Below are 21,403 nucleotides of genomic sequence, written 5' to 3' on the forward strand. Positions count from 1 at the left end.
CAAGTGCTCAGATCAATCTTATTATTTCACTCCCATCATTTGACCATCACCGTCCTTATGACATTAGGCCTCTGCAGTCAAACTTGTTAATGCTTCTCAATAATTGGTCTGTGGTTAAAAACTAAATCTTTTTAAGTCTTCTTAAAACTATTCACTAAACATGGACCAGCCTTACCAGAGTTTTAACTTTTTTGTGTGCCATGAACCTCTCTAGCAATCTTGTGAAACTATGGATCCCTTCTCAGAATAATGCTTTTAAAGACCTAAAATATACAGGATTGCAAAGGAAACCAAGTATATAGAAATAGTCAAACTTTAAAAAAAAATTTTGTGATGAGTAAAGAAATAAGATCTAGCAGATCTAATAACTATAATACCGTAATGTCAAAGTAGTGATAAAAGTTAAAGATATTTCAAGAGAGCTGCAACATCTATAATGGGATATGAAAAGTATCTGTGATTTCTGTTTGCAAAATCATGAGTACTGCTAATACTAGTGTGGTTTGTTGACTAAATTCATAAATAAAGAAAATATTAAATTACAGTTTGAAATAAGTACAAATAAAGATGGAACTTTTTTCCCATCCAAGTTCCTAGATCCTAAATTCCACTCATTGAACCACACACTTTACAATCTGTGAATGCAGACTGTACTCTCAAAGATAATTTTAATGTGAAAAACTCAACAACACAGATTTTAGCTTCACAAATAGAGTTTAACATGAGTCCTCCAGCCTTTTAAACAGAACTGTAATACACATAGGGGAAAGTATGTTTACCTCATCTAGTAATAACAAAGTACGTGGTTAAGTTACAGGTATCATATAGTTACGTCTCCAGTTATAATTTGAGTTGATTCTTGAACTCAGGCTTCACAGAATTTGACCAGTGATACACTCCCAAGACCCCTGCTTCATATTACCCTTATCTTAAAGCCAGATTCCCTGATCTCAGATTTTGTATTTAAAAAGAAAAAATAAAAAGCCTGGTAACCTAAACTAACAGAACTAGTAACAAACATCCCTAATTAGATTCTGGAGAGGAAGCAGGAACCACCTTGAGCCAAAGAGAACAAAACTTATCCCTCAAGGACTTTATTTTGGAATTCCACACAGATGCAACTATGTGGAACCAGATACAAATTTATCAAACAGATAAATATGTAATATTTAGTAATTAGATCAAGTTACACAAGCAGTCTTTCATATTAATTATTTTTTAGGAAAAACAATTAGTCATTGTCATAGATCTCAATTTCCTACAGACAGTGCTTCCAGTTATTTCAAATATATTTTCCTACAATATAGCTCCATCATTGCTAAATATCATCATACCAAAACAATAGGATTCTCTTTTATCCAAGGCTTCAAAGGGGAGTTTATTCCCTACCCACCCATCCTTACACATACATACATACATACATTGCCCAACAAATCTAAGGCTTCCAAGTATTTCACTGGGCTTTTATACTTGCAGATCTAGTACAAGAGTTGAACACTCTGAACTTACTTGCCAAGAGCTATGTATGCTCTTAAAATTAATACCTGGAAATTGTGTTACTTAGAATCTGCCAATTACCAAAGATCCCCCCCAAACTAATGAGCCTGATTTCCTTAAAGGAAAGGAAACCAACTATATAGAAACTTACAGTTTTCCTTTATCCATCATAAGACTATTGGGAAATTTCTGAAATGCCATTGGATTTGATGGAACCATTCAGTTAAAATATAAAAACTGTAAGTTAAGTTGGCTGTCTTTTAAAATTACACACTCAAAAAAAAGTACACTGGGAGTTGTTTCGTAAACTTCATTCTCTTCAATGCTTTTGCAGTTTACAGTGATGTTTCACATTTTAGTTCCTTGCTGCCTTTTTCATTTTGATCTTCGTTTGTATCGGATAACTGGGTTTTCAGGGGTGTGAATCATTGTTGTATAATTTACAGTGGGAAAATATCCATCAATGAGATCAAATTCATATAAACGAAGCATAGTGGACCAAATTGTCTTGATTTGAACATAAGCAAAATTCTCCCCAATACAACGATGACGCCCTGTAAGAGAAAACATTTCCATAACAGTCGGCTGAAATTCTTTCTCATGTCTTTGAGCCTGGAATGATAAAATTTGTTTATCTACAGTTAAGGTGAATAGCAGATATACAGATATATAGTAAAAAGATGACATTCTTTTCAAAAGAATGTAAATAACTAATAAAAATCCCAAGAGATTTTTAATGTCTGTTATTAGAGGAAACAGCACATGGGTAATTATACAATCATTTTTCCAATTGTTTATTTGAAACCTAACATCTATCTAGGTTAAAAATAAGTAAGGTTTGAAACATACGATGATAATCTAGTTTGGAAATATACTAGAATATTCTTAACTTCTGTCCCAAGAGAGCCATAGTCAAAAGTTAATATGAACCTTCCAATCAAAACTTTAAATGTCATTACAAATGATAATGGAAGAAAAAGAAACTTAATAAACCAAAAATAGCAACACATCAAAATTTAAAAGGTCATATACGTGTAAAAACTGACAAGCTGATTATAAAATGCATACAGAAATGCAAAGGACTAAGATATCCAAAGCGATCCTTAACAAGACAAACCAAGTTGCAGGACTTAAAACTGACTTCAAATCTGACTTTAATACTAAGGTATGGCAACTGTGATAATGTGGATTGCAATAAGAAATACGTATTTAGTCTTCCATCTTGGCACAGAGCTCCTCAAACCTGTGGAATTTCTTAAGTGAAAAGAGCAATAAAGGTCAAAGAGGAAAAGAGCCTTTTGTTATTCGTAACAAGCCCCTTTCAACCACAGTTGAGTTTGCTAATGAGGTGACTGCCAGGGGAACCAACCACGTGATTAGAGGGTTGGAACTTTCAGCAATACCCCCCAGCTTCCAGGAGAGAGAGGGTCTGGAGGTTGAATTAATCACCAATGACCAGCGATTTAATCAATCGTGCCTATGTAATGAAGCCTCCACAAAATCCCTACAGAAGTACAGGAAAGGGACAGGACAGGGGACAGTGTTCAGAGAGCTTTGAGGATAGTAAACATGTGGAGGTGCTGGGAGGGTGGCATACCCACAGAGGGCTTGGCAGCTGGGTACCCCTTCCTTCTACTTTGCTCTATGCTTCTCTTCAGTCACGCTATTTCTGAGTTATATACTTTTGTAGTAAACCAGTAGTCTAGTAAATAAAGTTTTCTAAGTTCTGTGAGCCATTCTAACAAATTATGGAACCCCAAGGAGGGGATCTAGAGAACCTCGAATTTATAGCCAGTTGGTCAGAAAAACAGGTGCCAACCTGGACTTGTAATTGGCATCTAAAGTGGTGAGGGACAGTCTTGTGGGACTAAGCTGTTAACCAATGGGGAGTGCACTAACCCCAGATAAAAGCCAGATAATTGTCAGTTTAGAAATGGGGCAGAATTTGGGCTGGAGAACTAATGCCCCTTCCAACTACTTGAACAACCTATGACTCTTTTATTGATATTTATATCATATACCGTTATTGAATTTCTTTACTAAATAGTTATTAAGATCTGAAGTTCCCAAAGGACTTTATACTTTCGTTTATGTATGGAAAAGGTGTGACCAATGACAAAAATGTCATGTCACTTAAATGATCTCTTTGGAAAAACAGATAATTCACAGAATATAGTTTAATCTGTACAAAGTACCAGTGAATGGAGAAATTATTGGAGGAACGAGAGTCTGCCTGTGTCATTTTAGGATCTTAATTGAAATGCAGAGGTTTGCATACCTATGCACAACCTGCCCAAATTTAAAGACCATCTTATCATCAGGATATATAGGCAGAGAACCAAAAAGTTCACTAACAATCCAGAAAAGCTTCCATGCCATTGCTTTTTTCTGAAATGCTGATTGTCTCATCATATTTAGCCTGAAATAATTGCCCAAATGGTGTGCTAACTCCAATGGTTCTTTAAAACAGAATTCACAAGGAGCTTTAAATACTATGATAAGGGAAAACAGGGTGGACTATAAAGATTAGAACTGATAAAACTAGATAGGTTAGAAGGTAATAGAACATAGTAAGGATTCACAGAACTATTTCCTTTAGTACAAATGAAATATTTTTTCCAACCTGCAAAGATTACACTCCTACAGATGTTTGCAGGAATGTCCCTATGAGGAAAGGGAAAGATGTTTGTAAATAAACTTCACATGGATTATTCTGACAGGCACAAATATGTTATCAGAACAAACATTTCAAGTGTCAAATGTAATCATCTTACCAGCTCCAAATGGCACATAAGCAAACTTCTCTCCTGATGCTGGATTGTCCTGTAAGTAGCGATCAGGATTAAAGTCCAGACGTTCTACCCATGAGTCTTTAAGTCGTTGATTGACAGTGGGAGAAACACACACCTGATGTCCTGGAGGAATGGTATACCCTGCCACAGTCTACAAATGAAAGCAACACATTTCACTACATAATTTAAAAATATTCTAACAAATAATCAGACCATTGTGTAACAAAGCGTTAATATACATGAAATATACATATATTTTTAAACTGGCTACATGATAGGCCAGTTAAAAATTATTTTAACTCAAGATGATTTCCAAATAACACACATTGGGCTGGAAGTATATACACAAATTTTAAAAAGTGATAATGCCTTGGGGGTAGGGGTGGGATTTCAAGGAACCTTTCACAATCCAATTTACACACTTCCACACTGTTACAATTTTTTACAACAACACATATGTTATTTTAAAAACCAAGAAAAAAATATACTTCCATTTTAAAAAACCCTAATTGTTAAAATGTAGGGAGAACAGATGAGCATGTATACTGTCTGCAATTATGTAAAAATATTTATACATTTAAAATATGTAAAACTGAAAATTATGTAGAAGTGATTATTCTTTTTTAATTTAAAAAATTCTCTTTGATATTATGATATTTCTTCTTGATAAATAACAACTGGGGGCACAGAGGAAAAGATCTAGCCAGAAGACTCACCTGAGGAGTTTTGGCCATTCTCATCATGGTCATTATAGGAGGTCGAAGTCTTAATGTTTCTTTTATGCAGCGATCAAGAAAATTTAGGTCCTTGAGCTAAAAAGAGAAAAAATTTCCCAAGTTTTAAAAATACTTAACATACTTCAACAGGACAAACAAGTTCAGGGTAACTGGGAATATCTTGTCTTATTTTTGTCCATGGTCAGTAAAGAAAAAGAAGGCAAGATAACAGATCACTCCGAAGAATGGCATGGTAAGGACCTTCAAAAATTCACTCATCTAAAAAATGAAAACATTAGCAAAAATCATCAGTGTCAGCTTTTTCAAAACCTATACACAAATGTTTAGAGCAGTGTTATTCACAGTAGCCAGAGGGTGCAAACAACCCAAATGTCGATCAACTGATGAAGAGATAAATAAATGTGGTACAGCCATACGATGGAATATTACTTGGCAATAAAACAGACTGAAGTACTGATACATGCTACAACATGGATTAACCTTGAAAACATACTAAGTGAAAGAAGCCAGTCACAAAAGACCACATATTGTATGATTCCATTCATATGAAATGTCCAGAATAGGCAAATCCATAGAGACAAAAAGTAGATTAGTGGTTGCCAGGGGCAGGGGAAATGAAGCATGACTGCTAATGGGCACCGGCTCTCTTCTGGAAGTGATGTAAATACTCTAAAATGAAATTGTGATGATGGTTTCACAATTCTGAATATATTTTAAAAACCAGTGAATTGTATACTTTAAGTGGGTAGATTTTATACTATCTGAATTATGTATCAATTAAGCTATCACTTTAAAAGTTACTAAAATCAGGAATGAAAGAAGAGACATCACTGTTGACCTAATAGAAATAAAAAGGATGCTAAGAGAATACTTTAACAATTGTATGCTAACAAATTAGGCAACCTAGATGAAATAGACAAATTCCTAGAAAGACACAAACTGCCAAAACTGACTTAAAAAGAAACAGAACATATGAATAGACCTGTAAGAAGTGAAGACATTGAATTGGTAATCAAAAAACTTCCCACAAAGAAAGCACAGACATAGATGGCTTCACTGGTGAATTCTACCAGACACGTAAGAAAGAAATAACACCAATCCTTCACAAAGTCTTCCAAAAAGTAAAAGAGGAGAAAATGCTTCCAAATGCATTCTCTGAGACCAGTAATACTCTGATACCAAAACCTGTCAAAGACATAACAATAAAACTACAGACCACTATCCTTTATGAATATAGATGCAAAAATCCTCAAAAGAATACTAGGAAACTGGATCCAGCATTAGGACATTTCAGGGAAGGATATGGGGAATTTTCTAAAAATAAAGAATCTAATCAATTTAATCTATAGTATATAGAAAATCCCAAATTGTCCCCTTTAAAAATTAGCCACACATACTCAGTGTCATAGGCAGCAATGAAACTGAAAATCCAACAAACCTGGTCATAAGTTAAGGGAGGCAGATTCTCTCCACAGACTGTTTTCTGTTCTAAGTAACATTTTTCTTGAAGTGTTTTGTCTCTGGCCAAAAAGAAGCCCATCCAGGCGCTGGTAGTTGAGGATGTATGCTGCCCCGCCAAGAGCAATCCAATAAGCATGCCTGCTACTTCATCATCTGTCAAAGGATGCCCATCCCTAAAGAATGGACCGCATACACAAATTTAAATTTAACATTTGGCAGACACATTTCATGTCTCAACCTTTATATAAAGGGTCAAAATGAATTCATTTTTCTCTTGCATTTGCCCATCACAAGTCAGATTTTTTTTTTTTCCTTTAGGGAAAAGAGACCAATAGAAAATATGATACTGGTTACAAAAGACTTCATTGAGGTTTACTAGCAAACTTTTCACCATGCACAGTACTGGGATTCCAGTAAGGCACAGGATCCCAGTAATTTATGTTTCATCCATTTAAAAAGTTCAAAGGTCATAGCTACTAATTTTGCCAGCATTATTACTTTTTAAATGTACATATTATTTAACTATGTTTTAATGTGTAAAAAATTTCCTGCTTCAGTTTAATATGTGATCTGAAGAGCTCTTACTTGTAAGTAGAATCTAGTAAAGTTTGGAGAATGTCATCAATTTTTTCTCCTGATTCTCTGCGTTTCTGGATTGCCTTATAGAAAATATTCTTGATCTCTCGATGAGCTCTGTCCCTGCGTCTGTAATTCAAACATGAAAATGACTTTAAAAAATAAGGTAATACTTTCAGGTATCAAACTGACAAAACTCAGAACCAAGAGAAAAAAAAGAAGCCATGAAAATCTTAAATTGTTAGGGATTTCTAAGGTCCTTAAGGGCAGGAAATGTGTTTTAACATACATATCCCTGATTCTTTACACACTACCTGTGTTCTAACTAAAAGTCTAAAATAAGACTCAAATGATTATTCCGTTATAGCCATTTTCCAGTTTAAGAGAAAGCAGAATACTCTTTTACATTAACATGAAATTCCAATTTTAACCAAATTAATTCTTGAAGCAGACAGAGTCACTCTGGTTCTTCTGCAGGATTTAGCATCAGAATAAATCCCCATTTTTCACCTGAACAGAAATGAATCAACAAAGGCACAGAGAGACTAATATGCAAGACACTAAGCTACTTGTCAAGTCCTATGAGCAATGTTTCTCTGTATCACAGACATCCTTGCTCTTAAGCAGATAACAATAGAGCTGTCAAGGAGACAGAAAATTAAAGAAAGGTACTAACACTTCAAAACAAACTTCACAATATACTACAAATTAGTCAAATACTTTCAAACAAGTGCTTAGAAGGGCTGTATCACTTTTAGGTAGAGTTGAGAAACCCTCCTGCATACAAGGAATATGTGAGATAAGTAGGTTTTAAAATATCGGAACAGATAGACAACAAATTACTTTTCTAATTAACTGAAACTTAAATAAGCTCACTGTGTAAAGAAATATCGAATGCTTACAGAAGAATGGAGGCTTATAATCTCCCCCAATTTGTTTGTTTTATATTTAATTTTTATCTTTGTCAATACAAAACCAACCAACACTACAGTAATTAAACAAAGTGAAATGACCGAGTATTGTTTCTTTATCCATACCTGAAACTAGGCAAAGGGAGCCAGCCTGGCAAGAGCCAGGCTGCGTGGCTAAAACCTCCATCCAAATCTGCATACAGTTGTGCCACCTTCTCATTGAGTTGACTTCTGATTTCCTTTCCATGTAAACAATGGCTAGCTGTTAAAATTATGAGCTCAGAAAGAGCTTCAAACAAATCTAGAGGGGAAAAGATCATTCCCATTACTTTTGCCAAAAATTCTTTTACAATGTTCTGTTTTCTTAGAGATATAAAAGTACTGTGAAGGAAATGAGAATAAAAACTTAACTCAGGAACCAACAAGATCCTATTCATACCATCAAAAAAAGCCTATAAATATGTGGCTACAACAAAGAGAGGCAAGAAACCAAATGATGGGAGGCACCCCAGCTCTCTGGACAGCCAAAATAGATGCCACAAAGGTATCTAAAACCTCACTCATACTCATGAGCCCTTAATCTTGAAAAGGTAAAATGAAGATAGAAATGAATGTGGTTAAAAAAAAAAAATGAATGTGGTTATCTGAGTTCCAGATCACAGTATAATAAAGGCAGTAAAAAGGTTATTTAGTGCATATGGGGACAATAATAAGGTGCTTTCCAAGGAATAGCAGTCCAAAGGCTGAAGAATGGATTATTCCCCAGGTCAAAAGTGGGAAAAAAACTGAAAAGTGAGAAACTCAAAGGTCAGAAAAAAACTGGTCTTGACCATACATAAAAGAAAACTGTAACCACCAACTTGTATATCCAAACATTAGAGACAGATGCATCAGGCAAGCACATCTGGGTGACACTTTAAAAGTCCTAACAATTACCCAATCAATATCCTGTTCTTTAATTCCATGTTCACCAAACGAACTTCCAGTTATCATTTGGCTTTCTAATTAGATTGCCAAAAAAGAGAAGGTCAGCAAATATTCTGGGGTTCTTGGTACCATAATTATATCTCACTTGTATTTATTCAGTTGGAGTTCTAGTTCATGCATCAGCTTCTTGTAGAATAGGAAATATGTCCCATGAACTTTAGGTATATTAAATAAAACCAGGTTCTGGACCTTTTATAGAAGCTGAAGACCAGACCCAGAATGTGGTGACCTACACAGAGGTCTTACTGCCCTGTAGGCAGATGTTGCTTCCTGCTATGAGTATGACAATTGTCTCTGAAGGCAACAATTACTGCAGTCCAATATAAAAACTGGATTCACAGAATCCAAAGAATTTTAAGTTACATTCAATATACTCCCTATATAATGCGAGAAAGCATACATTTTTTAAAGATTTCTATTGGGAACAGCTAAAATCACACTTTTGGTGGTACAGTAAGCTTATGTATTTAAATTTACTTTTTTCTTGGAATAAATCATTCCCATACAATAGGAGAAAAATAACGTAATACATATATAATTAAGTCATTTAGACTTCTACTTGCCCATTGGGAGTTCAAAAATTTTTATTTTATTTATTATATTAAAATGACCTTGAATGTAAGTTTTACATTCAGTTTATTTCAAAATTCAATTATGAATCATTTTTATATTATTCACATAAATGAGCTAAATAATACACACATTAATTAACCCATTTTAAGGTTTTGCTAAATGAGCAGCAATACAGTAAGTCCCCTACATATGAACAACTTCTGTTCCAAGGGTGTATTCGTTAGTCCAATTTGTCCGTAAGTCCAACAAAATTAGCCTAGGTACCCAACTAACACAATTCACTATATAGTACTGTACTGTAATAGGTTTATAATACTTTTCACACAAATAATACATAAAAAACAAACACAAAAAATAAAACATTTTTAATCTTACAGTACAGTTCCTTGAAAAGTACAGTAGTACAGTACAACAGCTGGCATACGGCGCACAATCGCATCTTTGAAAGTTCGCAACTTGAAGGTTCGTATGTAGGGGACTTAGTGTAATCACTTTCTCTCGGGTCTTTTAACTCCACGGTAATCATAACATGTTCATTTCATTAAATCTAAGGTGGTTTTACATATGGTGTAGTTTGCTTTTTACACACACACACACACACACACACACACACACTCGTCACTCTTTTTTTTTTTTTTTTTGCGGTACGCGGGCCTCTCACTGTTGCGGCCTCTCCCAGTGCGGAGCACAGGCTCCGGACGCGCAGGCTCAGTGGCCATGGCTCACGGGCCCAGCCGCTCCGCGGCATGTGGGATCTTTCCGGACCGGGGCACGAACCCGCGTCCCCTGCATCGGCAGGCGGACTCTCAACCACTGCGCCACCAGGGAAGCCCCACACGCACTCTTAAGATTTCTAGTCACAGAAAAGTAGCCATATTAGGACAAATGCAAAACCAAAACATTTTGCTTACTTTTTTCTCCACTTTCTCCCCAACTTTGAAAGTACTCCTTTGTTTCTTTTTCAATTATAGAAACATGCTGTCTAAAGTGGGCTATGTTAAGACCACTTTTTAACATTTTCTTCTGCTCCAAGAAAACCTTCAAAATATTAAGGGTATATAAGAATTAAAACACAATTTTGTTTTATCATAAGATTCATTTGGGTTATTATAACTCTTTAACACTCAAAGAAAACAATCTTCTGAAAAATTGAAAATAAAAATAATTTTCTTAACTACACACCAGATATGGGAAATTTAAAGCATCTATGCATATATCTGAAGTAACACGTAGAAGACACTTGCTACGCAGGCCCAAGACAAATGATAAATTAGGAATCCCACTTCCTGCCTTCCTTTCTATAGATACACGCTTTCCCCACTCCTGACTCCATGGCTCACTAGTCCTATTCTGTTATATTCTAGTCTTCCAACCCAACCCAGATGCCAACACAATCTCCCAAAAGTCCATTACGTTTTGCTAATATTTTTATCCGCCTTCACGTATTCTCCCATCTATTCCCAAACAAATACCATTCCTCACTTATGCTATCTTCCAAAAGTTTAATTAGAATGTAATACAGTCGGAATAAATTCACACTAAGACAAAGAATGTTTTTAGCCCTTTGGGGCAGTTCTATTTTAAGAATCTGATAAGCTGTGTGGAAAATGAATAGATATATCCAACCAGAGGGATTGCGCAAGGCTCTTGCTTTTGGTCTCGAGGACAGCTATTCATTCGCCCACGCCTCCTCAATCCCCAGAAGCAACACTCAATGTCAATTCTTACCTGCTATACTAGGGTATCGGGTAATGCATGGTACGTTCACAGCCAGAGCCCACACCTAGTAATTGGGCTAATTATCTGATTTGCATTTTACATCAAATTGCAGCACTTTAATATTTGACTTTGGGGGAGGGAAGAAATCACACAAACTTCTAAAGCCAACAATTTCTAGCTCAAAAGAGCTCTTATGCTAAAATTTCAGGTGGGAGTAGGAAGGTAGGAGGCCCTCCTGATGAAATAATGGGATTTTTCGTCTTACTTGCTCAAATCAAATCCTTATACGCTAAGTTCTCATTGATTCTATTTCTTTGTACAGGAAGCCCTTTAAAACTGCTTAGTCCATGCCAGCAACTATAAGACAAAATACCCATTCTTTGTCAGCTACCCATGGTTTTCCTTCTTTTAACTGTCTCATGAGTCTTCAGATTTTTGAGTCAAAGAATAAATTGCTTCTATACTTTAGATATATAATTTATACTACTAGCTATAAATATTATAGTATAGATTTGTCTTTCTTCAAGATAACAGTGTCACCTACTGGATTAGGCACATCATAGGCAACTCCCTTCCCAAACACAGGTGTTGTCAGACGACTGTAGACATCTTCTGCATTCAAGTCTTCATTTTTACTATTAAAAAGCAGTGCAGCAGCATCACTCCCCAGAAGGTAGGTAAACGTCTTGCCCACCATGGTAAAACTAAATACAGGTCCATACTAAAGTGAGAAAAGTACCCATAGTGATGTTACCAAAAAATCTGCAGTGCTAAGACACTCATCTTAAATAACAAAATAATACATTGCTGAAAATTAAAACATTCATAAACCTTAATACAATTCTTCCCCCAGTCTTTGCCCAAATTATATTCATTCAGTTGCAAATAAAATATAAATAAAACTTTCTACTCTGCTTTTTTCACTATGTTGAAAATATTTTCTATCTTTTACACAGACATCATATGTTAACTGTTCTTTCACTATGGTTGATGTGTCCATTTTTTACTCATTATAGATAATTATATAATGAATATCTCTGAGAATATAGATTCTTTCCCCTTTGGTTAAAGATAAATTTACAGGAGTAGCCAAAGGATATGACCTTTCCTACAGCACTTGCTATATGAAGACACCAGAGGTTTATTTAGTTATCAATGTTACCACTATCTCACCAACACAGAATGATTTCATTTTTAATTTTTTGTTAATCAAGTTGTGTTAAATACTTTGCAGTTTTCTGATTACTATTGCAGACTGTAGGCACTGGGGATACAATCATGAACAAAAATACTGTCTGTGACTCATGAAACTTAGTCTATTGAAAAAGTTACAACTTGATCAAATAATCACATTAACAAATGTAAAACTGCAAATGTGAGAAGTACTACATAACAGAAAGCAACTCTGCGATGAGAGAATGATCAAAGGGAGACTACAAAGAGAAAAAGACACCTGAGCTGAGACCTGAAGGATGGTAGCAGTTAGCCTGATGGCTGAGCCTGCACAAAGGTCCTAAAGGTGAGAGAAAGAGAGGGAAAGGATGAGATGAGGGCAGAGTCTGGTAGGGCCGAGACCATACAGAGCCTTGTAAGCCATATTCGGGAAGTTTTATCCTTGCAAGCAATGAAATGTGATGCAAGATTTTAAACTGCATGGGAAAGAGACTAATCTGTGCATATTTTAAAAGAAAGATCCCTCTGGCTCCTGTATGGAGAGGAGAGGGACAGGAGCTAAAGGAGAGCCAGAGGACCAGTGAGCCTGTTACAGGAACCCGATGATGAATACTTGGGACAAGGTAATGGAGGAGCAGTGGAGATCAGAAGCAGATGGATACAGAAGTATTTTGAAGAGAGAACCTGCTGACTTGGCAATGGATTGATGGATGGAGAAGTATCAAGAATGACTCCTAGGCCTCTGGCACATTGCAAAACTGGGAGAACAATGGTGAGAGAAGCAAATAGGACAACCAGGATTGGAGAGAGAAAAATCAAGGGTCAGACTTTAAAAATGTTGGATTTCAGGTGCCTTTGGTCAACTAAGAAAGAATCATGTGGGAGGTGGATATCCAGGTCTGAAGATCAGAGAAGAGACCTGAACCAGAGACATTAATTTGGGTGTTATCTATATCTGGCTAATAACTGAAGCTGCAGGTAGAGACAAGATCATCCAGGAAAGAATAAAGGCCAAGGACCAAACCTCAGTGAACCCCAAGAGTAAATGGCCAGGCATGAGCCCACAAATGAGTTAGAGAAGAAGTAGTCACAGAAGTAGAAGAAAAAATGAGAGAAGCCACATTTAAGGAGGGAGTGGTCATCACTGACAAATAGAGCTGAGAAATCAAGTTCATTGGATTAGGACATGGAGCTCATTAGTGAAGGGGCTAAAAGACAGACTAGAGTGGACTAAAAAGTAAGTAAATAGGACGTGTGGAAATAGGGACTAAGTACAGACAACTCGCTGCAGCGGGAGGGACATGAGAGGAGACTGAGTGGCCAAGAGAAGCTTTGGTCTTTTTAAATGGGTGACCTTTGAGAACCTTCCAGAGAAAATGGGAAAGATCTAGTTGAGAGAGAAGTCAACTATAGAGAGAAGAAACAATAGCAGAAGGTTCCTATGACAAAAGAGGGATGGAGAGTTTAATGTCCCATAGAAGGCAAAATAGTGTAATGAAATCAAGGTGACAGCATATAGTGGGCTAGAGCACAAGATTCTGGAGCCAGATTGCCTAGGTTCAAATCCCAGCTCCTCCACATATTAGCTGTGACCTTGGTCCTACAGTCAGAGAAATTAACATTGCTGTGCTTCAGTTTCCCTCACCTATAAAATGGGAATAATAATCATAATGCCTACTTCACAGAACTGTTGTCAAGATTAAGTATATACATATATATTTTTGATATATATACCATGATATATATATATATATATATAAAATCTCATCATCATATATTATATATACATAAAAGAAAACAGTGCATTGGCCATCATAAATATAATGTAAGTGGTTTCTATTAGTAGTAGTAGTATCAACATCATTAAAAGCACAGACTCGGGTATCAGACCACGTATTAATCCTGGCTTGGTCACTAGCTAGCAGTGAGCCCAAGAACAAATTAAATAACCGGTTTCTCAGTTTTGTCATCTATAAAATGGATATACCTGAAAGTATTTTTGTGGAGCTTCAGTGAGATAATATATATAAAGCACTAAGTACTGCACAAAGTTAAGTGTTTCAGAATTATTAATGTAATAGGAAGAAAAGAGAATACTATTTTATATATGTATTGCTATAAGTAGATTTGTATGTTTGAAATTGGGAACGTGAAGGAATTCCCACTGGTTTTTAATCTCTCTTTACAAAGGAGACAAAATCATCTGCTTTAATAGAGAGACGTAGGAAGATTTAGAAGTTTCAAAAAGTGAAGGTTTGAATAGTCATTGTGCTGAGTGGGAAAGTAAGCCAACCACAGAAAGATAATAGGACTGTTGTTGAGCAGTGTTCAAAGTTCATTCAAGGTAGGCAATCACGAAATTAGAAGGACCTAATCTGGTACAATGAAGGAAAAATGACTATTAGGCTCCCTCCCTCCAAGGTTGGATTTTTACCAGGTAAAGCACAACGAACAGCCAGGGGCAAGGAAATTTAAGGTACTGGTGAGAGTGTAACTGAAATGATAGACCATGGTCCCAACGTGTAAAAAGAAAGAACATAACGAAGGCTGATGGAGCAGGACAAAGTAAATGGAACAGTGGACTGGACCATCTAATGAGGTCAAAGAATGGTTATAATGGAAGGAGTTGGAGAGGCTAACCAGGAGAAGTAGTTGTGCTCTGAGAATAGGGTGTCTAAATTAATACTGTGGAGGTAAAACAGGTAAGAGTGACAAGTCCAAAGAGGCACTGTGGAGCAAATGGCTAAAATGGCACGAGAAAGCTCATCGGGGAGGAGAGGGGCAAAGATTTGAGGGGCCACAGTGCTGTGTGGGTCACCCAAGTGGAAGTGAAGTCACAGAAGACACGCAGAGCAGGTTAGAAAATTCCACAGACACATGGTTAAGAAAAAGAAGGGTCAGTTAGTATCAATTTTAACTATGATCAGTGAATACAAAATTGAGGCCAGTGCTTTTTAAACCATAGTTGCCAGAACTAGATTTCCTCAGAGATCATCCCAGGACATGGAAGAACATAAAAGGGTCTCCAAGGCCCCTCCAGCTCTTAAACCAGAGCAGCTCCAATTTTATCGGTTTCCTATACTGGGAATAAGCGTAAGATTACATGCTTTTTTAATGTTCTGCCATTTAAAAGAAAATTGGAAAAGCACTCATTTCTTTTCCTCTAATGATCTGGAAGACTTACCTTCTCATATGCATTTTCTAGGAATTCAACTGGACTTTTCCCAAATGCTATAGCATGTCCAAGGAATGGAACTGGAGAGAAAATGTATGGTGGACTTTTCTACAAGAAAACAAAACAAAAAAAACCCTGCCAGTTTACATTTCCTATTACAAAACATTCAGTTTAGTTTCGTGACTAAAAAAAAAAAAAGAAACTTGTCCTTAATATTAAAAAGTTACCAAGGGCTTCCCTGGTGGCGCAGTGGTTGAGAGTCCGCCTGCTGATGCAGGGGACACGGGTTCTTGCCCCGGTTTGGGAGGATCCTACATGCCGCGGAGAGGCTGGGCCCGTGAGCCGTGGCCACTGAGCCTGCGTGTCCGGAGCTTGTGCTCCGCAACGGGAGAGGCCACAACAGTGAGAGGCCCGCGTACCGCAAAAAAAGACAAAAACAAAAACAAAACAAAACAAAAAGTTACCAAAAGAGTAAGCACCAAAAGTAACTTAACAACAAACAAACCGCAAATACCTTAGCAGAATAGCCATAGTAAAAAGAGCAGAGGGCTTCCCTGGTGGCTCAGTGGTTGAGAGTCCACCTGCCAATGCAGGAGACACGGGTTCGTGCCCTAGTCCGGGAAGATCCCACATGCCGCGGAGCGGCTGGGCCCGTGGGTCATGGCCGCTGGGCCTGCGCATCCGGAGCCTGTGCTCCGCAGCGGGAGAGCCCACGGCAGTGAGAGGCTCGCGTACCGCAAAAAAAAGAGCAGAAACTCAAAACCTAGTATAAGATAAACGACTAGACAAACACCAAGGCGTTGCAATTATAAATGCTGAACACTTTCTAGAATATGCCCAGTATTATTAGTGGCTCTAGGCAACTATTCTAATCATTAGTAGAAAAAAACAGAAAAGTCAAACTATGGTTTCTTCACCACTTATTTCTACTACCACTCACAATTTTAGTCCCAAAATCTTGACTAAAGAAGGTAGGGAAAAAGACAAAGTAATGGGAGGGAAATAAGGGAAATGTTTAAGAAGCTACACTGATCAGTAAACAGAACACATTTCATGCTTCTCTCAACAAATGATCTAGATCTGTTGATTCTACACAGAGAGTAGATCAGTTTTAGCAGGAACATTTTAGCACACACTATAAAAGGTACTTCAGATGCCCCAAAATGAGACCTGCAGATTACAACATCAAGTCTCCTGGAAATCAAACTTGGAATGATAAAAAAGGATAATACTCCTCATATCTTTCGTGGTCTCAAATAGTAAGGAGCTCTACAAACTCACTCTTTTGGACAATAGCAGCAACAATCTTAAAACGCTAAAGTTACCTTTGTCTTTCCAAAGACAAATAACACTTCCTCAAAAATACCACATGTAGGAAAAAAAAAACTGCCAGAAAAAAAACCAAACTGCCTCATGTCTGTTATGGTTCAAACAAAAATAATTTTTAAAACTACTTGGTCAATAGTTTATATATTCCATTGTCAGTAAAAGGGTCGTTTTAAAGGCTACTTGGTTTGTCTGGCTAAGGATGCCTTCATCAAATGTATTAGGGAAGCATGAAGCTAGCGTTCAGTAAAGCCGCTAAGTTAGAGGATCTGGTATTTTATTAGCATCATAGGAAGGTCCCTACAACACTCCAGTCACTCTCACTCTACCAAACTGAACATAGCTCCTTTCATACTGATGTAAATCGCCATTAGAGGTAATGACACAGCCCACAGGACACTGAACCACACAAGGGTAGCCACCAGGATGACGGCCACCAGGATGACGGCCACCAGACGGCCAGCAGGGCCGAAGCTGCCAAAAACATCACCACCAGGGCCCCCACCAGGCCCGAAACCCCCCTGCGGCGGCCAGCACAGCCAACCGGACGCTCAGCGCCACAGCCAGGGCCGCAGCCACCGGATCCGGCCGTGGCCATTAGGGCCACCAGTGCCTTAGCCAACACTGCCAGCACTACGACCACAATCGAGGCAAGCACGACCCCAGCCAGGACCAGACACGCGGCCACCACCAGAAACGCGACCGACATCGGGGTGCCCAGCAGCAAGCCCAGCATGGTCAAGGCAGTCGCGACCGCCAGCGCCACCAGCATCATTGCCGCTGCCACCCTCCCCCACCCCATCCCCCGCCCCCAGCGCGCCCGCCGCCACTGCCCAGCCCAGCACCACCGCGGTTCCAGACCCCGGCTAGCCCTTCGGTCGCCCTGGTCGCATCGTCCCCCTCCAGAACCCCCGGGGGTGCACGTACCGCCCCAGGCGGCAGTGGGGCCAGGTGGCCGACGGCGAGGCGGAGCAGGTAGACCAGGCTGAGCGTGAAGGCGCAGGCAATGAGTAGCATGGATAGGAGGTTGCCGCCTGTCACTTGCTCCATAGCCTGCCCCAGCACCGACCTGCCCGCTTGCAGTAAGGCCAGCACCACCATCCCGGCCGCCACCCCCGCGTCAGTTCACCGGAGACGCTGGAGGCCGAGGTCGCCCCGGCTCCTCCGAATCGACGGAGGGAGAAGAACCGGCTCACGCGACCGGAGGCGGCCCCGGCCCGCAGGTCCCCTACTAAATCCAGCCCCACCCCTACTCCCGGCTCCCTAGCGCACCACCCTGTGCGTCACAGAACGGGGCGGGGCCTGGATCTGGCCGCGCCCCTTAAAAAGGACCTCCACAACGCCGAGGTCTCCTTAAGCCAGGAGAGAGGACATGAAGAAGAAGGCGGCACCTAAGGCACGGGTGGTACAGAGACAGAAGAGTACGTGGGCTTAAGAGGAGATCACCCTCTAAGAATCGCGGGACACCGGCGCATGTGTGCCCCGGGTGCGAGGCGCCAGGACACGGCGCCGCTATGGGACGGGCGGAAGGATCTCAGAACGAGGGTAGCGGCGTCGGCGGCGCGCGCTCTGTGATTGCACCGCGTGCTGCTGAGGTGATCTCGGCTTATTCCGCGTCAGCGGGGCGGGTGGATGGGGCGCCGCCCCCTGCCTAGGCGAGCGAAGGCACCGCGTCTGAACCTGTTCGAGGTCCGCGTCGTGGCCATTCGGAGAGACAGTTTCAAATATTCGCGAAAAGGGAGATTGCGAAAGACGCCGTCTACCCACAGAAGGTTGGGACGCCGAGGTCAGTCCCATCTCACCCCAAGTAAAACCAGTCTGACAGGTATTGAAGTGCGGACATAAAGGTGACAAGTCTTGGTTGTTGGGTGTTCTGCCTTCTCCAGAAACAGGTTTTACAAGCTAAATTTGTATGTTATAGGCCGTCGTGACCTACTGGAGGCAACATTTCCCAAGAACGCCCCTTATTCTGACCGTTTAGGACCAGAAAGATTTTGAAGCGGGAGTTCAGTCCTCCTGCTACAGTCAACCTGATCTCATCCACTCCCGTGGTTTCAAAGAAGCGTGTATATAAAATGACTGCCAAATTGAACCCTCCTGTTAGCTGACTGTCACGAGCCCCTGACCAGATTCATTTCTTTATTCAGTCGACCTTAAGAGCTGGGTACTGTGCTAGGCATTGAGGGTACAGAAGGGAATGAGAACTGTGAGGCCCTCGGGGAAGGAGCAGTTAATAGCCAATTGCCTGTTCTGACACCTCTGCCTAGAGAGCTGATGCTCATGTCATAGTTAATGCAAAACTAAACTCATAAATCTCCGCCCACCTCGCTGCCAACCTTCTCCTCCTGTAATGCCTCTGTAGGAAGGGCACCACTGTCCACCAAACTGCCCTTCTCCGCTGTGCCTCACATGGAATCAGTCACCGAGTCCTGTAATTCCACCACCTTAAATTTCTCCATTCTTGCCACTGCCCTAGGTCAGGCCCTCATCATTGCTTGTCTGCATTACTGCAGTAGTATGCTACCTGGTCTCTGCTTCCGTGCTTGCCTTTGATCTATCCTCCACACGGCTGCCATTTCTTCCATCACTAAAACTGTGTTGCAGTCGTCTCCAGTCGGTTTCCTCTGCTACAAGATGAACTTGAGAATAGGGATTGTGTCTTTTAATCGTTTTTATATTCTGCATTTATTCTAATACATAGCAGTTCACAAAGTGTGGTTCATGGCCTTCTGGGGATCCCCAGAACTCCAGGGGGTGTATGCAAAATCAAAGCCCTTTATAATAATACCATTATTTGCTTTTTTACTGCTGGAATTTGCAGTGATGGTGTCAAATCAATAGTAAATAAAACTTCTGGGACCTTAGCACAAATCAATGGCAAGTGGCACCAAACTCTAGTAGTCATTATTCTTCACTGCCATGCACTTGCAGTAGAAAAAAATTGCCTGCTTCGCTTAAGAAGGTCCTTGATGAAATTGTAAGCATTAATTTTTTTAAAGGTCAGCCATTGAGTACATGTATTTTAACTTGCTGCTTTTTTCACAGAATGGCATTTTTGCTTGAAAGAACAAGTGACAAACTTTGATCCTTCAGATTTGGATATTTGACAGATGTTTTCTTTGAAAATGAAGTCAGCCTCTCCTTTAAAAGAAAACCACTGGCAGTACTTGTTGTCAATGATAAAATTAAAGCTTTCAAATAAAAATTAAGAATTTTAGAAAACATATCTACCACTATGAACTTGACAACTTACCAATTCTTGAGACTTTTCTACAGAGAAAATTTAGTAACAAGTGGAGTTTGTGTAATAAAATGTGTCAGCATATTGAATCTTTGCATAATTAAGAGCCAGTATATTCAGAGGTACAATGCGTGATGTTACAAGATCATGAGTGAGTGAAACATCCATTCAAAGTACAACTTAGACCAATAGATTTTCATATAACAGAATACAAAAAGTTCATTGATACAGTTTCAGACTCTACATGCAACTAACTTTTAAGATACTACCACTTGTGAAGAATATCTATAATTATCTGAAAAAGTTACTAAAATATTCCTCCCTTTTCCAGCTCTACAGCTGTGTGAAGCCAGGTTATTTTAATGTACTTCAATCAAAACAATATAGTTAGCACAGTAGATTGAGAGCACATGAGAATTCAGCTGTCTTACATTAAGCCAGGCATTAAACAGATTTGCAGAAATCTAAAACAATGCCACCTCTCTTTTGTTTTTGAAAATATAACTGTGTTCATAAAATGCATTAACATGGGATTGTTATTTTTAATAAATTAATAAACATTTTCATTTCTCCACTTTAATTTTTACTACTATAAATATTTATAGATATAACACACTTTTTAAAAAGTTCTTTAGAGTTCTTAATTTTTAAGTTTGTGAAGGATTCCTGAGACCAAGAAGTTTGAAAACTGCTGACCTAGAGTATGATATGTGGTGTTTTCAATTTTTGTTCTCTGTGGAGCCAGTTGCATACCACCAGTACTACCCTCCTGTGAAATCATTTAAATTCAAAACCTGTTATTCATTAAAACTTCAAGCTAGGTCCATTGTATAACCATAGTTTTTGTTATTTTATTTATTTATTTTGTTGTTGTTGTTGTTATTTTAATATGAGTTTTCCAAAGTGATGTTTCAGAAGCACATCATAAAATGAAAAGGGAGATTGTTGCTTCACCATGGATTCAACCCTACTATTATCTTATTAGTTGAGTATGGTAATTCAACTTTTTCTTATGTTGCGCATACTTCTCATCAGACCACTCTTTTAATATTATTGAAATTAAACTTGGTTCCTTATTGTGATCTAAGAATGGACTGAAATGCTGGGTGATTGATAAACAAAGCATCTGTGATCAAAGTCAGAGTTTCTTTGTTTAAATATTTTTAATGTTTATTTAAATAATAAGATGCTTGACTGAAAATAAGCTAGGATCATTTCTTAAAAGTTTTCTTCCC

At 38.8% G+C, this 21,403-nt stretch overlaps 1 protein-coding gene and 1 long non-coding RNA gene across 7 annotated transcripts; one reads left to right on the forward strand and one right to left on the reverse strand.

The window, feature by feature from the left end:
* Positions 1–644: 644 nt before the first annotated feature.
* On the reverse strand, positions 645–18,209 carry CYP51A1 (cytochrome P450 family 51 subfamily A member 1). 6 transcript variants are annotated; one of them, XM_027102418.1, is made up of 11 exons: positions 17,855–18,209; positions 15,611–15,709; positions 11,798–11,974; positions 10,446–10,572; positions 8,101–8,275; positions 7,073–7,192; positions 6,465–6,660; positions 5,006–5,101; positions 4,272–4,440; positions 4,121–4,161; positions 1,972–2,051 (listed from the first exon to the last, which is right to left on the reverse strand). In XM_027102418.1, exons 1-10 carry the CDS (start codon positions 18,026–18,028, stop codon positions 4,130–4,132), a joined length of 1,365 nt encoding a protein of 454 aa, XP_026958219.1. In that variant the 5' UTR covers positions 18,029–18,209; the 3' UTR covers positions 1,972–2,051; positions 4,121–4,129. The 6 variants fall into 6 exon arrangements, with proteins under 6 accessions (XP_026958217.1, XP_026958222.1, XP_026958221.1 ...); XM_027102417.1 differs by having other exon boundaries at positions 1,972–2,109; XM_027102416.1 differs by lacking the exon at positions 4,121–4,161 and having other exon boundaries at positions 645–2,051.
* A 45-nt stretch (positions 18,210–18,254) lies between these two features.
* LOC113618351 (uncharacterized) lies at positions 18,255–20,731 on the forward strand. The gene is made up of 2 exons (XR_003431985.1): positions 18,255–18,752; positions 18,849–20,731. It is a non-coding gene; the product is annotated as an uncharacterized LOC113618351 (long non-coding RNA).
* The last annotated feature ends 672 nt before the right edge of the window (positions 20,732–21,403 follow it).

The sequence above is a fragment of the Aethalodelphis obliquidens genome, unplaced genomic scaffold (genome assembly GCF_003676395.1).
Source record: "Aethalodelphis obliquidens isolate GAN/ISIS:26980383/991018 unplaced genomic scaffold, ASM367639v1 scaffold5, whole genome shotgun sequence".
NCBI classification, from domain to species: Eukaryota; Metazoa; Chordata; class Mammalia; order Artiodactyla; family Delphinidae; genus Aethalodelphis; species Aethalodelphis obliquidens.

Excerpts from the sequence above, each read along its gene's own strand:
- CYP51A1 (XM_027102416.1), bottom strand. The coding sequence starts at position 18,028 with ATGGTGGTGCTGGCCTTACTGCAAGCGGGCAGGTCGGTGCTGGGGCAG. Across the intron at positions 11,975-15,610 it reads TAGAAAATGCATATGAGAAG|TATGGACCTGTATTTAGTTT; the intron begins GTAAGTCTTCCA and ends TTCTCACTTTAG. Across the intron at positions 8,276-10,445 it reads GGGAGAAAGTGGAGAAAAAA|ATTTGTTTGAAGCTCTTTCT; the intron begins GTAAGCAAAATG and ends TTTCCCCTCTAG.